General features: G+C 36.4%; 1 protein-coding gene across 2 annotated transcripts in view; it reads left to right on the forward strand.

Moving 5' to 3' along the window:
- LOC142225493 (uncharacterized) overlaps positions 1–11,984 on the forward strand; it is a 131,169-nt gene extending 119,185 nt beyond the window's left edge. Inside the window, exons 4-9 of one of the 2 annotated variants that reach the window (XM_075295279.1) lie at positions 6,401–6,583; positions 6,642–6,750; positions 6,871–7,138; positions 7,198–7,414; positions 10,838–11,002; positions 11,064–11,984. In XM_075295279.1, the coding sequence (XP_075151394.1) occupies positions 6,401–6,583; positions 6,642–6,750; positions 6,871–7,138; positions 7,198–7,414; positions 10,838–11,002; positions 11,064–11,450 (1,329 nt within the window). In that variant the 3' untranslated portion in view covers positions 11,451–11,984. Of the gene's footprint in view, positions 1–6,400; positions 6,584–6,641; positions 7,139–7,197; positions 7,415–10,837; positions 11,003–11,063 lie in introns of both variants that reach the window. The other variant, XM_075295278.1, reaches the window with a different exon arrangement.
- Positions 11,985–13,713: the final 1,729 nt, after the last annotated feature.

A 13,713-nucleotide genomic window follows, 5' to 3' on the forward strand; every position in this document is an offset into this window, starting at 1 on the left:
GTCATATTATCATTGCTTTTTAATTTATGTGGAACGAATTCCATTTCACATGAACACATTAAACAAAACAGGACCTTATCATTTACCTCGATTTTTGATGAAATTGTCCTGAAAATGAGGTATACTATCATGTATAACAATTTCTTACTCAAGATGTACCATAAATGTTTTTATAAAATTCTTTTCGCTGCAAAACATTTTAAAAAATAAATGGTGACGAAAACATGGTGTTTTTTGGCCATGTAATGGTTCTAGACATGTGTATACGTAACATATAAAAATACTTTTTTTCCCTGTAAAAAAGTCAAAAAATTGAACGGTCATGATTTTCCCTATCTCAAATTCTATCATTCAAATAATAGACCATGTTTGCGGCATTTGAGAACCATTTACATGATTAGTTTTTGCATACATTTTTCTCTGCTCGAAAATTATTTTTACAAAGACAAAATACATGGTTTTCGCGACAATTACATGCTCTAGATAAGCATTAAATGTCCAAACATCTTTTTTCTTTGCGTGTGGTTACATGCCTCTGACTCCACCCCGCCATGGTCCGGATCGTGGTGTGTACGTTGTCCCTAAGTTATGGGGACGAGGTCCCCACGGTCGGTCACCACCCAAAAATAACATTTTGCCCTTAAAACATGTTTGAGGTGATCATATTCCTTCTCTGGGTGCACTCAATCGACAAATTAGAGTCTGCCTATTATCCACAAAATAGACCAGATCTAATAATGTTCCAGCTAAATCAGCCCTATGCCACTCATAGAGGCAAATTCAGCACTGCCGACTTTCGAGACTGCTGCGATTGCCCTAAAAAACAGAGTTGTATTTTGCTGTTTATGGTGACTTGAATAAATGAATGTTGACTAATTTCAATTTTTTCAATTCAATTTTGATTCCAATTTTCTTTTTACATGTGATTCTTACATCTAAATTCTTATTATATTGTTTATATTTCCTTAGCATACATTACATATTTTTCAAAGGATTTTCAATTCTACATATATAGTTATGTGTTTGGTAGGCCAGCCACACCCATTCAACTTTCCTTGTTATATATCTAATTGACCTATTAGAGACAATCTTTTCGTTATTTAACTAGGAAAAGGATAAAACCTAGCATTTAGATCTTTTCTTTTTATTCTTCTATATATAAGTGCCTATAATCGAAATATACTATTCTATATAAGGTATATACAAAATCAAATTAAAATTAGTAAATTAAAATTAAAACCAAAAATTTGCCATCCCTTAAAAAGTAGGTTAAATCATAAAGCACAAAATAAATAGTGAAAAACTAAAGGTAGGATTGAGGGATAATATATTTACAAAGGGAGGCTATGTCGCAATTCGACAATCTATTGGGCGGTTCTATATACTAGGTCATCGAAACCATATTTTCCAAAACGTATATGATAAAACAGCAGTTTACCATTGTTATCGTATAGTTTGCCAGCATTGGCCATAGGCAGTAAGGAGCCTGGAGGGAGATAGTCATTGGCCTCCAATATTGGGTCCATGTGCTGTTGCTCAATACAACATGCCCTCACCATCTCGTTAGGGTGGCTGGTACAACCCGAGATATGATTGATGGCTGTCCTCACCACGAACCTATCGACTCTGTCGATTGCGCTCAGATCATATATCTGCTGACAACTAGGTCTTATCCATTGTCCATTTTCATCCTGTCGACAATTCAGTTCAAGGCAATATCTCAAAATCTTCCGCTCTAAAACGCGTAGTCTGTCCATCTGATGTGCCGATATTGTGAACCATATCGGGAAAGCGTATGCCATCGTTGGCCTAACTATTTGCTTACATATCATAAGTTTAATCTTCTTGCTAAGACCACCCCTTTTCGCCAGCACATTATGAATTGATCACTCTTGATCGAGTGATCGACTTGTCTCGTGAATGTCATGTTCTCTTGAAAGACTACACCGAGATATTTTAGGATTGAATTCTCTCCTGTCCAATCCTAATATCAGGTCTAAATTTCCTGGCATTTTTGTATATCCTTTTCCTCTTGCCTTTGAATATTATGGCTTTGCATTTGTCTATATTAAGGGTTAGTCCCCAGTTATCAAAATATGCCTTCAGGATCCCAAGATAATCCGTGAGGTTTCTGTTAGCAGTCCTTGCCCTTGAATGTGTGGATGCGACCATAATGTCATCCGCGTATATGAGTATCAGATTCTCAGCCGTCGGTTGTGGTATATCCGATAGGTAGATATTATAGAGTACTGGGCCCAGAACTGAACCCTGTGGAACTCCAGCCAATACTATCTTAGGGTTTGATCTCACATCCCCAAGCGATACGGTAAATGCCCTTTCATGAAGGTAATGTCTTACTAATTTTATCATTTGTGGGCAGAAACCATTGTACCTCATCTTCCTAGTTAGGCCGACTTGCCAGACCGTATCAAATGCCTTTTTAAAATCTAAACTAACGGCAATCGTAGCTGACCTGTTGTTCAGTCCTTTGGTGATTTTATCCGTCAAGACCATCAGTGCATGAGATGTAGAAGTCCTCTTTCTGAATCCGTATTGGCAGTTATTAAGAATGTCCTCATCTTCCATATAATCATTCATTCTTTCCAAAATTATGATTTCAAACAATTTCCCCAAACTAGAGAGGAGAGAAATTGGTCTATATCCGCCTGGGTCGGTGGGATCTTTCCCTGATTTCAGAATGGGTATCACTATCGAATTTTTCCAGCCTCTTGGAAAATATCCAGTGTTTAGACAATGATTATATATGACGGCTAATCTTGTCCATGTCTTTTCTCCAAACCTTCTAAGGACATAATTTGGAATGCCATCAGTTCCACTACTTCTCTTATTATTTAATCTTTTCAGTATTGATCCGATTTCCTTTGGCTTTACAAATCGGATGGGTATTTGTTCGACTTCTTCAATTGTTGAGCCATCTGCCATGTGTCCATTTCCAAAATCAACCACATTTGGTACGTATTCTTCCTCTTCATCTTGATTATTAAATTCTGGATAACTGTTAATTTGGTTTCTTGAGAACTCGGTGGTTAGAATCTCAGCTTTCTCAAAGTTTCCAACTATTGTCTGGCCTCTGTCATCAATAAGTTCATTAATTGTTTTCCTGTGGAATGATCCACTGAGTGCCTTTATTTTCCTATACATATCTCCGCCCGTCGATATAGCATTCAATTTACGTATAAAATTTTCCTCCTCGAATCTGGATATCTTCTCCGAAATTATCTTGCTCATATTCTTAATAATCGCCCTCAATACATTATGTTCATCCATATCTGTGCTCCTATGTAATCTTCTCCTCACAGACTTCTTACGACTAATAAGCTGAATAATATCCTGTGGTAACTCTGGAAGTCTACCATATCTAGGCCTAAATTTGCTTATATTGTTGTCCATAGCACTGTTAATTGCCCTTGTCAGTCTCTCAATCGCGTCATCAATCTCCCCAGGCAGTACGTTTCTGTCTGTCGGTAATATGTCCGTTGTCAAATCTCTCTCCACCTCTCTGTTAAATCCCTGTTAAATCCTCTAGTCCTGTTGTGTCAGTTTCCAAAATCACAGCCCTATGGTCTGATTCAAAGTCCGTAGTTTCTAGTTTATCCCCTCTAACTACCCCCGCAATCGGTCGAATATTTATTGTAGTTATGAAAAAATCAATGAAAGTTCGAGATGTCGACGTGTATCTCGTGGGACCATACGTTGATCTTACCAGTATGGTAGGGCTCATATCAAGCCAGTCACAGATTGTCCTGCCTCCAGAATTCTCTGTCGTATCACCCCAGAGACTATGTCTCGCATTCAAGTCTGCCCCAATTATAGCCTCATAATTTCCTATAGTCCTTTCTATACTCTCTAAACTGTCCATTTCTAGTCTTTCTGTCGGTCTGAGATACATAGACATGGCCAATACATATCTCCCCCCACTTGCTCTAATTTTAAAAACAGTGGCCTCAATATTGCCAAAATCAACGGACACCCTCTCGCGCTTTAACTTGTCCATCAGGCAGACCGCCGTACCCCTCTCCGGCTGGCCCACCTTCCTGTCCTGTCTAAATATACTATATCCCTGCAGTCCAAAGTTGTGTCTGTCTAATAATGCTGTCTCCGCTACAAGTAGCACGTCCGGCCTGTTCTCCCTAACAAATAACTCCAGGTGATGTCTCTTGTAACGAGACACCAGGGAGTTGGCGTTAACAAATATACACTTAAGTCTAGTCATACAATCTCAAACTCAATAATGCCGAAAGACCATCATCCTTTTGAACTTTTCCACCAGTGTCCTTTCTGGCCAATTTCTTGTCTTTCATCTTTTGCATGAGCTCAATTCTTTTCGGGCAGTATTTTGAGCTTGCCACATGTCCATCATCAGCGCAATTAATGCAGTGTACTACATGTCCCACCTTGCGGACAATTTCTCCAGTGACTGGGTCCTTTTCTATAGATGCCTCAATATCCTGGTCTTTTCCAGGAATCTTGCAGTTGCCAGCTCCATGAGATTGACCACATTTTACACATCTGTAAGGCATGTGGCAATTGGTGGATAAGTGGCCAAATCGTTGGCAATTGCGGCATTGTACTATGCCCTCTCGTTTATGTGTCTCCATTTGAACGCAATTGTTAATAAGACATTTCACTTGTCTAAAGGATTTTATGTCAGATCCCCCATCTATCTGGACAATCCATCTATCATCTCCCAGGTTTACCGCACTCTTGAGTATTACATTTGGCAAATGTTTTCTGACATCTTCCTCCAGGTCTTCTTTCGTATAGGCTCTAGATAACCCTTTTACTAATACTGAATATGGTTTCTCAGCCTTCGACGTATATGTAAAATGTGATATCTTTCTCTCTTCTAAATATTTCATCATAATATCATAGTCCCTCATGCTACTTAATTTAAGGTTCAGCAAATTTTTGTTTTTAATATTTATGGTAAAAAGATTGTGCCCTAAACTTTCTCTAATACATCTCGAAAATTCTTTTATATTCATTCCATAAATTTTAATAGAAGGTGGGCTGGCCTTACCTGTGTCCTTGTCAGCTCGTTTCTCTTCTTGATTTTCTGCTGTTACTGATGAAGTGTTTCCATCTACTCTTTTTGGTGCATTCTTGTTCATCTGACCATTATTAGATGATTTTCCTCTTCCTTCATTGTTTTCTGAAATGTTTTTCGGAATCGCTCCTTTAGGAATCACCGGCAGTTTGATATCTTCATTATTCGTATCCATATTGAGATTTTCGGCTATCTCATTACTCCAATCAACATTTACAATAGCCCCAGCATTGCTATTGGCATCAAATATTATTTCTTTTGGATGGGTATTATTTTCCATCAATTTTCTTGATAGTTCCTCGTTCATTTTCATTAACTCATTGACTTTCATTAGAGCTAATTGGTGATCCATACGTAGGGAATCTAGTTGTTTAGTTAGATTTTCTATTATGGCTTCCGTTTTCATTTTTTCATATTCATCAGAAGAGTCACATGATTTTTTCTTTCTTTTGTTTTTGTCTCTCTTGGAAAGGACAGGTTGAAACTCTTTAGTGGTGCTTCCCTGGCCCAACATTATATTCTGTTGTTCTTCGTTATGACATTCTTGGTTTTTTATTAATGCATTGCCATTACAGCTATCCATTGTGTTTATGTAATTTTGTAGCGGTATATCCTCTTCATTGTTTTAATAGCATGTAGGTTGGATACCACCAACTGCGCCTACTATGCAATTCTCATTGTTTGATACCACTATATCACCTCCACTGCTGTCGCCCATGACTATTATAGATTTCAAAATCTATATTAATCACAATATTCACTTCTCCCAAAGAGAATCAGCTTTACTACACTTCACTTTAGCTTTCAATTTTCCGCTTATGTCTTTACACTTCAAGCACCACACTATGACTTTTCAATGATTGACTAATTTCAATGTTTTCATTCATATTTTATACCAAAGAAATATAGTGCACAGAAAGCTGGAACAAATTATGTATGTTTTTCGGTTCATTTTACACTCACTCTCTTTGCTCTTTTGAATTCTTTTCTGTCCCTTAAAAAGATTGCCTTTTTAAGGTTGCACTCTCTGTACACACAAAATGAAGAGAAAATATAATATTGTGTACTTTTAATAAAATATATCTTTGACTGTAAATCACTTCTGTCCTTCGTCCTTTTCTGATTGTTTTTCAATTTACGAGGAGAATTCTTTTGGCGTAAAAATTAGCATCGGATCTAAGAAAAAATTATCGCTCCTATAGCTAAAATGGAGGCCATAACTTCATTTTATGATTATTTTCAGTGTACTTCAATTTCACATATGTACTGTACACATTTCATACATATATTTTTCAAAAGATATTGATTAAGACATTTTATTTTTATTTTCAGATACAAGTAGTGAATGGTGTTATACTGATATCATGGCGTCAGTCGGTATTGCAAAAACAAATCGATTATGGCGCCAAATTGGGCCATGTAGTACTCTCCTTAGCCAAAATGGAATTAGAGAATTTCTTCAAGAATGTTATGCCAGTTGCCGATTATTTTGATCAAAGTGATATGCTAATAGCGGTAAGACGTGATCTCCTATCATTGGTGTCCACTTGTATTTTATCACGAATTTTAACAGGTTAATGGTGAGCGGGCTCCCTCAGAGGTCTACAAAGATTTTCGCTCGGCCGTGCTTGACATATTGAGCTCTTTGGAAAATCAGGAGGCAATTCTCAATGGAGTTACAGGTATGGGCAGAGGGATAAATGATATACCCGGCAGTATAGTTAGCGTAGACACGGCACCTAGTCAAGCACCACAGAATATTCAAGGAAATCTTAATTATAACGCTGGTCAAATTTCAACAGTTCCATCACAGCAGCAGCCACAGGACGATCGTAGTATAACCAATGCCGTTATTTCTCATATAGCCTCGAATGCTGCTCAGGCGGTGGGGTCAGCCAATGCGGTGGGAGCCATCACCAGGCAGCCATTATTGACAAATGCTGCCACCTCAATGAGTACGAATATGAATGGTATACCACCAGTGATATGGGTTATAGGTGGTCCCGGAAGTAATAAGGCTACATTGTGTATGAAGGCTGTAGGATTAAATCCAGGTTGGGCCCATTTTAGGTAAGTCCTTCATAAGAAATTATCATTGCGACCTGATGACCGTTTTTGTTTGCTTCCAGTGTGGGTCGTCTTTTACGCAGTATCACCGATGCAGCGCCACGTGCCAATACAGAAAGTTATGCAGTTAAAGAAGCTTTGGCAGCAGGTGAAATGGCTCCAGAGAAAGCTATCAACAATATATTGGAAACAAATCTAAGGCAGCATTCCGATAAAATTGGTGTCATTGTGGATGGTTATCCTAGAAATTTGCAGCAAGTTAAATACTTTGAGGAAAAGGTATAATCATAGATTACAGCGATTAAATGTTCTTCATTATTAGCATATCCAATAGCCTTTTCAAACTATTCGACAAACCCGAATATCATGTGTGTACAGACCATACACATTTTAGACCAACAAGTTCCTTGTCATTGAGCTAAATATAGAATCGGGCAGCACTCAATGATAAGAGAGAAGTGCGTCACTGGGATAACGCAATGGACTGAATAGTCTAAATGAGCCTGAAATATCTGCCTGCCACTATGCCTAACCTAACCTAGACCAACAAGTTTCCTTCTAAAGTTCAAATACATAAATATTTAACATTTTATTGCATCCTTTGCCACACTTGTCCCACAGTGAACAAAATCGTATCCACTTCCAAGGATTTTATGCCTTTCCATTTTTTTGATATTGATTTCGAGTCAAAGAAACAAGGAGTTATACTAAGCATGCATTTAAATTTTAATGTTTAAATTTAGACTGAGCATTGTTTCGTTAAATACAAGCGTTAACACTTTCTTCGACTTTTTTGGTTTTGGCCAACATAAGGAATGAAGTTGGTTGAAATAGAAATCAGTTACACTTTAATTACTCAATTGTTTATTGAGTAATGAAAATAGCCACTTGTGATATATAATATAAAAATGTGCTAGAAATGTCATAACAAGTAGCAGCACATTTTTCAAAAAATCATTTCAAAGAAATATTTTGAATGCAAACATGTTTGGGATGTTGCAATTTAAGATATTTATCTGAATGCCTGGTTTCGACATATTAAATTTATAATAAAGTCGGCTTTGATTTGTGCGATTATTCAAAAGTCGAATTTTGCCTTTCGATATTTTGATGAACTGTCTACACAAAGTGATTTTCATAATTTCAATACAAATTCGAATTTTCCAACAAACGTCGATTAGTCGATCTTGGTTGACATAAAATTTTGATTTATACTTTTATTCGATTCTCTTGAAAAATCGAAAGTTATTTGATTGAATTTTATGACTACAAAAAGTCGATGTCGATATTTTAGAAAAAAAAAATTATTCGTTAACAGGATGCACAATTTCATATCTTTGATTAACAATTTCTTCAGTTGTAACACAATGACAATTTTTTGTGCAGTGGAATTTTAATTTTTTCCTATTCAGTTCTACCAGTCTAGTTCACATAAGCGTAGGAAGGCCTCTGGGGAGGGGGCTTAGACCCCCCCAGAAAAATTTTAGCCCCAAAAGAAGTGAAAATTTTCTTTTTGTGTCCGGAAGTGGTGCAAAATTGGCGGAGAAGCGATAAATGTAATATTAACTTGTCATAGGACATATGTCCACCGTTTCAACAGCCGTTGCAATGAATTTGCATCACTTCTTAAGGTGCGATCCGAATTCAGTGTATTGAATGTGAATTGAAAACTTTTATGATATTTTCCCAAATAAATAATTTTTATATTTTTATGTTTTTATGATTTAATGCATTCTAAAGCTTGTTTGAAACATTTTCCCTCGAATATTTTCAAAAATTATCGATTTTTCTATAATGGATTTGGCATTTTTGTGGCAAAATTTGAATGATTTGTACCATTTTATTTATTCTTACTCTTTTCTTAAACTATTTGAAAAAAAGAAAACAAAAAATTACCCATTAAAATATGAGCAAAAAAATTAAAGTAAACAAGTATATACAGCCGCAAGTTCGGCCAGGCCGAATCTTATGTACCAACCACCATGGATTGCGTAGAAACTTCTACGAAAGACTGTCATCCACAATCGAATTACTTGGGTTGTGGTATCTTAAAACTTCTTATTCCTGCATGGTTGTTGGATACCATATACTAACATCACGTACCAAATTTTAACCGAATGGGAAGTATTTTGCTCTTCCAAGGGGCTCTGGAGGTCAAATCTGGGGATCGGTTTATATGGGGCCTATATATAATTATGGACCGATATCGACCAATTTTTGCATGGGAGTTTGAGGCCATATATTAACACCACGTACCAAATTTCAACTGAATCAGATGAATTTTGGTCTTCCAAGAGGTTCCGGAGGTCAATTCTGGTGATCGGTTTATATGGGGGCTATATATAATTATGAGCCGATGTGGACCAATTTTTGCATGGTTGTTAGAGACCATATACTAACATCACGTACCAAATTTCAGCCATATCGGATGAAATTTGCTTCTCTTAGAGGCCTCGCAAGCCAAATCGGGGGATCGGTTTATATGGGGGCTATATATAATTATGGACCGATGTGGACCAATTTTTGCATGGTTGTTCGAGACCATATACTAACACCATGTACCAAATTTCAGCCGGATCGGATGAAATTTGCTTCTATTAGAGGCCTCGCAAGCCAAATCGGGGGATCGGTTTATATGGGGGCTATATATAATTATGGACCGATGTGGACCAATTTTTGCATGGTTGTTAGAGACCATATACTGACACCATGTACCAAATTTCAGCCGGATCGGATGAAATTTGCTTCTCTTAGGGGCCTCGCAAGCTAAATCGGGGGATCGGTTTATATGGGGGCTATATATAATTATGGACCGATGTGGACCAATTTTTGCATGGTTGTTAGAGACCATATACTAACACCATGTACCAAATTTCAGCCGGATCGGATGAAATTTGCTTCTCTTAGGGGCCTCGCAAGCCAAATCGGGGGATCGGTTTATATGGGGGCTATATATAATTATGGACCGATGTGGACCAATTTTTGCATGGTTGTTAGAGACCATATACTAACACCATGTACCAAATTTCAGCCGGATCGGATGAAATTTGCTTCTCTTAGAGGCCTCGCAAGCCAAATTTTGGGGTCCCTTTATATGGGGGCTATACGTAAAAGTGGACCGATATGGCCCATTTGCAATACCATCCGACCTACATCAATAACAACTACTTGTGCCAAGTTTCAAGTCGATAGCTTGTTTCGTTCGGAAGTTAGCGTGATTTCAACAGACGGACGGACGGACGGACGGACATGCTCAGATCGACTCAGAATTTCACCACGACCCAGAATATATATACTTTATGGGGTCTTAGAGCAATATTTCGATGTGTTACAAACGGAATGACAAAGTTAATATACCCCCCATCCTATGGTGGTGGGTATAAAAACTTGCTGTGTAGTTAAATAATTAACTTCTTTGTGAGGACATTTTTGGAAGTGCTTTAAGGTTGTGCCTTTAGAACAACTCCCAATTTTTTGCTGGAAAAAGTGTGGAACTACTTTTAGTTGGTTTATTATAAATGAATTGTCTAGATGCCTGATTTTTTATTCATTTTTATGAAATAAAACATTAATTGAACCTATAAGTTCAGTCTATAAATTCTTAGCTAGGGGGGCTTAGCCCCCCCCCCCCCCCCATTGAAAATTGTCTAGCTACGCTAATGCTAGTTCATAGACTTACTAATACGACATTTTTCTTTTCAGTACAAACAAAGACCACCCATTATATTATTGGATTGCTCAAAACTTCAGTTAGGTCGAGGGCGTATAGATGATACTGTGTCATCATTTCGCCGTCGTCTGGAACTATTTCGTGAACAAACCTTACCCATGCTTAAGGCCATGGACAATAGTAATCGGTTGCAAATTGTAAGATATCTAAGTCTGAGATTAAAAGTTACAAGATTTGAACCACTTCAATTTTTTTCAGATTGATGGTGATACGGACAGCCCATCTGTACAGAGGGAATTTGAAAAATCTATACGTAATCATATACAGAATATTACTGGTTCCTTTGCCAACAACAATCAACACCAGACTATAACAGGAGCAGCTACCCGTATGGATCAACAAACCGATGCCATCCTACAGGATCTTGAAAATAATGTGCCTGGTGCAGTGCCAACAATAAGCCATCATGTCAGTCTCATGAATGGTCATCTAAAAAATCGCCATCCAAGCGGTAATCAATTAGAAAATAATACTAAAGTGCCCTCAGCATATATGAATGGCAATATCGGCCAAACGGGCCAACATATGGAATTTCGCCATATGTTGGAGGAAGCCGAACGTTATCCCGTAGATTCTTATATGTAAAACTTAACTGGTTAAGTGGAAAGGGATGCGGAGCTGGGTCTCTCTTAAAGCATCTGCCCAAAGGTTCAAAATGTTATTGTTTTTGATGATTGAGTAATTTACGTTTAAACAAATAGTCTAAGAACAATTTTAAATTGATTGAAATTAATTTGTATGTACATGAGACATGGACCAAATTATGTTTTCACAGTGAAAACAAAAAAGCAAACAAAAAAACGAATTCACCACTCTTAAAAAAACGAATTCACCACTCTTAACTCTTAAGTAAGTACTTGTCAATGGTTTGAAGCTTTACATAAAAACATCTAAAAATATATCGAAAATACTAACTCAACATTGAAGAGATATTTTCGAAGTTGTAAGAAAACGAAACAAAAAACATAAAAATGTTCGAATATTCGAACTTTCAGACAAATGTATTTTAGAATAAATCATATTCACGTTTAATTTGTAAGCAAACTTTATTTGTCCTTTGTTTGTTCAATATTATGTTTGCAATTGAATTGCTTTAATCATGTATCAGACCAGTTTTGAAATTTCAGATTTCACATTTTTTTGCTGGGTTATTTATTTGATATATTCTATATATTCTACTATACATTTAGGATAGTTTATAAGTTGTTTGTTGACATTTTATCTAATAAAGTTTAATCTGAACTAAATTTGTTTGTGTGTGAGTGTTTTAATTAACTATGGACAATGGGCTAAAAGTTTCATTGAAATGTTTAATGACAATTTGTTAAAATGGATAATTATTATTTAATAATAAATTATATATACCATATAAGAGAAAATAAAGACAAGTGGACCTTATTAAAACACCTTGTCATTGTGTTTGTTTTGGTAAAAAAGAGTAACTTGCAAAACGTTTTCAAAAGAACTTCCACGGAAGGGAAAAGTCAATAAGCACAGGTTCAAATACCCACGGATTTTCTTTTCATTATTTTTTTTACCCTTTTTCTTGATTTTTTATTCTTTTTTGTGACGTTTAATAATCCAAAATTTAAAATTTCCCTTTAAACAGCCAGATAGCGTATTTTCTAAGAATGGCCCAAAAATAACTTCAATGAAGTGGAAAAAAGTAAATGGAGGATCCCGGGATGGTCTTAAAAAAATATTTGTTGAACAACTTCCATTTTTATTGTTGGGACATTTTAAAGTTACAAACAGATTTATTTTTTTTCCAAATTTATTTTAATTTTTGTTTATTTTTCTTTTAAGACAGAATGAAGTTGTTAATCTTTTACTATATATTTTTTTTTTAAATCTTTTAACCCCCGTTTTCATGAAGCTCAGTTAGCGCTACGATGTTTGATTTTATTTCCAAGACTTTCATTTACAATATTAATTCATTTAGATCATTAATAATTTTCTTGGCATGTAAATACATTTCTCTAAGAATAATACATTCAGTTTAATTCTAATTGGAATTTTTTGGCAAGGCCAGCCCATTCTTAAATAAAAATTTTCTGTGAAGACCTAAGTCATTATTTCGTATTCAATCTACTGTGGAAAATGGAAGAAAAATCACATTTTTCGTTTGTCTTGGTGTTGTCGCCTAAAAACTACTTAAACTAAGGAAAATATTTACAAGGACTATTTACAAGCAAAATGAAGCAAATGATACAAAACGTATATAAAGGGTGATTCTTTTGAGGTTAGGATTTTCATGCATTAGTATTTGACAGATCACGTGGGATTTCAGACATGGTGTCAAAGAGAAAGATGCTCAGTATGCTTTGACATTTCATCATGAATAGACTTACTAACGAGCAACGCTTGCAAATCATTGAATTTTATTACCAAAATCAGTGGCAGAAAATCCGCTTTTTTATCGACAAATTTTGTTCAGCGATGAGGCTCATTTCTGGTTGAATGGCTACGTAAATAAGCAAAATTGCCGCATTTGGAGTGAAGAGCAACCAGAAGCCGTTCAAGAACTGCCCATGCATCCCGAAAAATGCACTGTTTGGTGTGGTTTGTACGCTGGTGGAATCATTGGACCGTATTTTTTCAAAGATGCTGTTGGACGCAACGTTACGGTGAATGGCGATCGCTATCGTTCGATGCTAACAAACTTTTTGTTGCCAAAAATGGAAGAACTGAACTTGGTTGACATGTGGTTTCAACAAGATGGCGCTACATGCCACACAGCTCGCGATTCTATGGCCATTTTGAGGGAAAACTTCGGAGAACAATTCATCTCAAGAAATGGACCGGTAAGTTGGCCACCAAGATCATGCGATTTGACGCCTTTAGACTA

The sequence above is a fragment of the Haematobia irritans genome, chromosome 2 (genome assembly GCF_050003625.1).
Source record: "Haematobia irritans isolate KBUSLIRL chromosome 2, ASM5000362v1, whole genome shotgun sequence".
NCBI lineage: Eukaryota > Metazoa > Arthropoda > Insecta > Diptera > Muscidae > Haematobia > Haematobia irritans.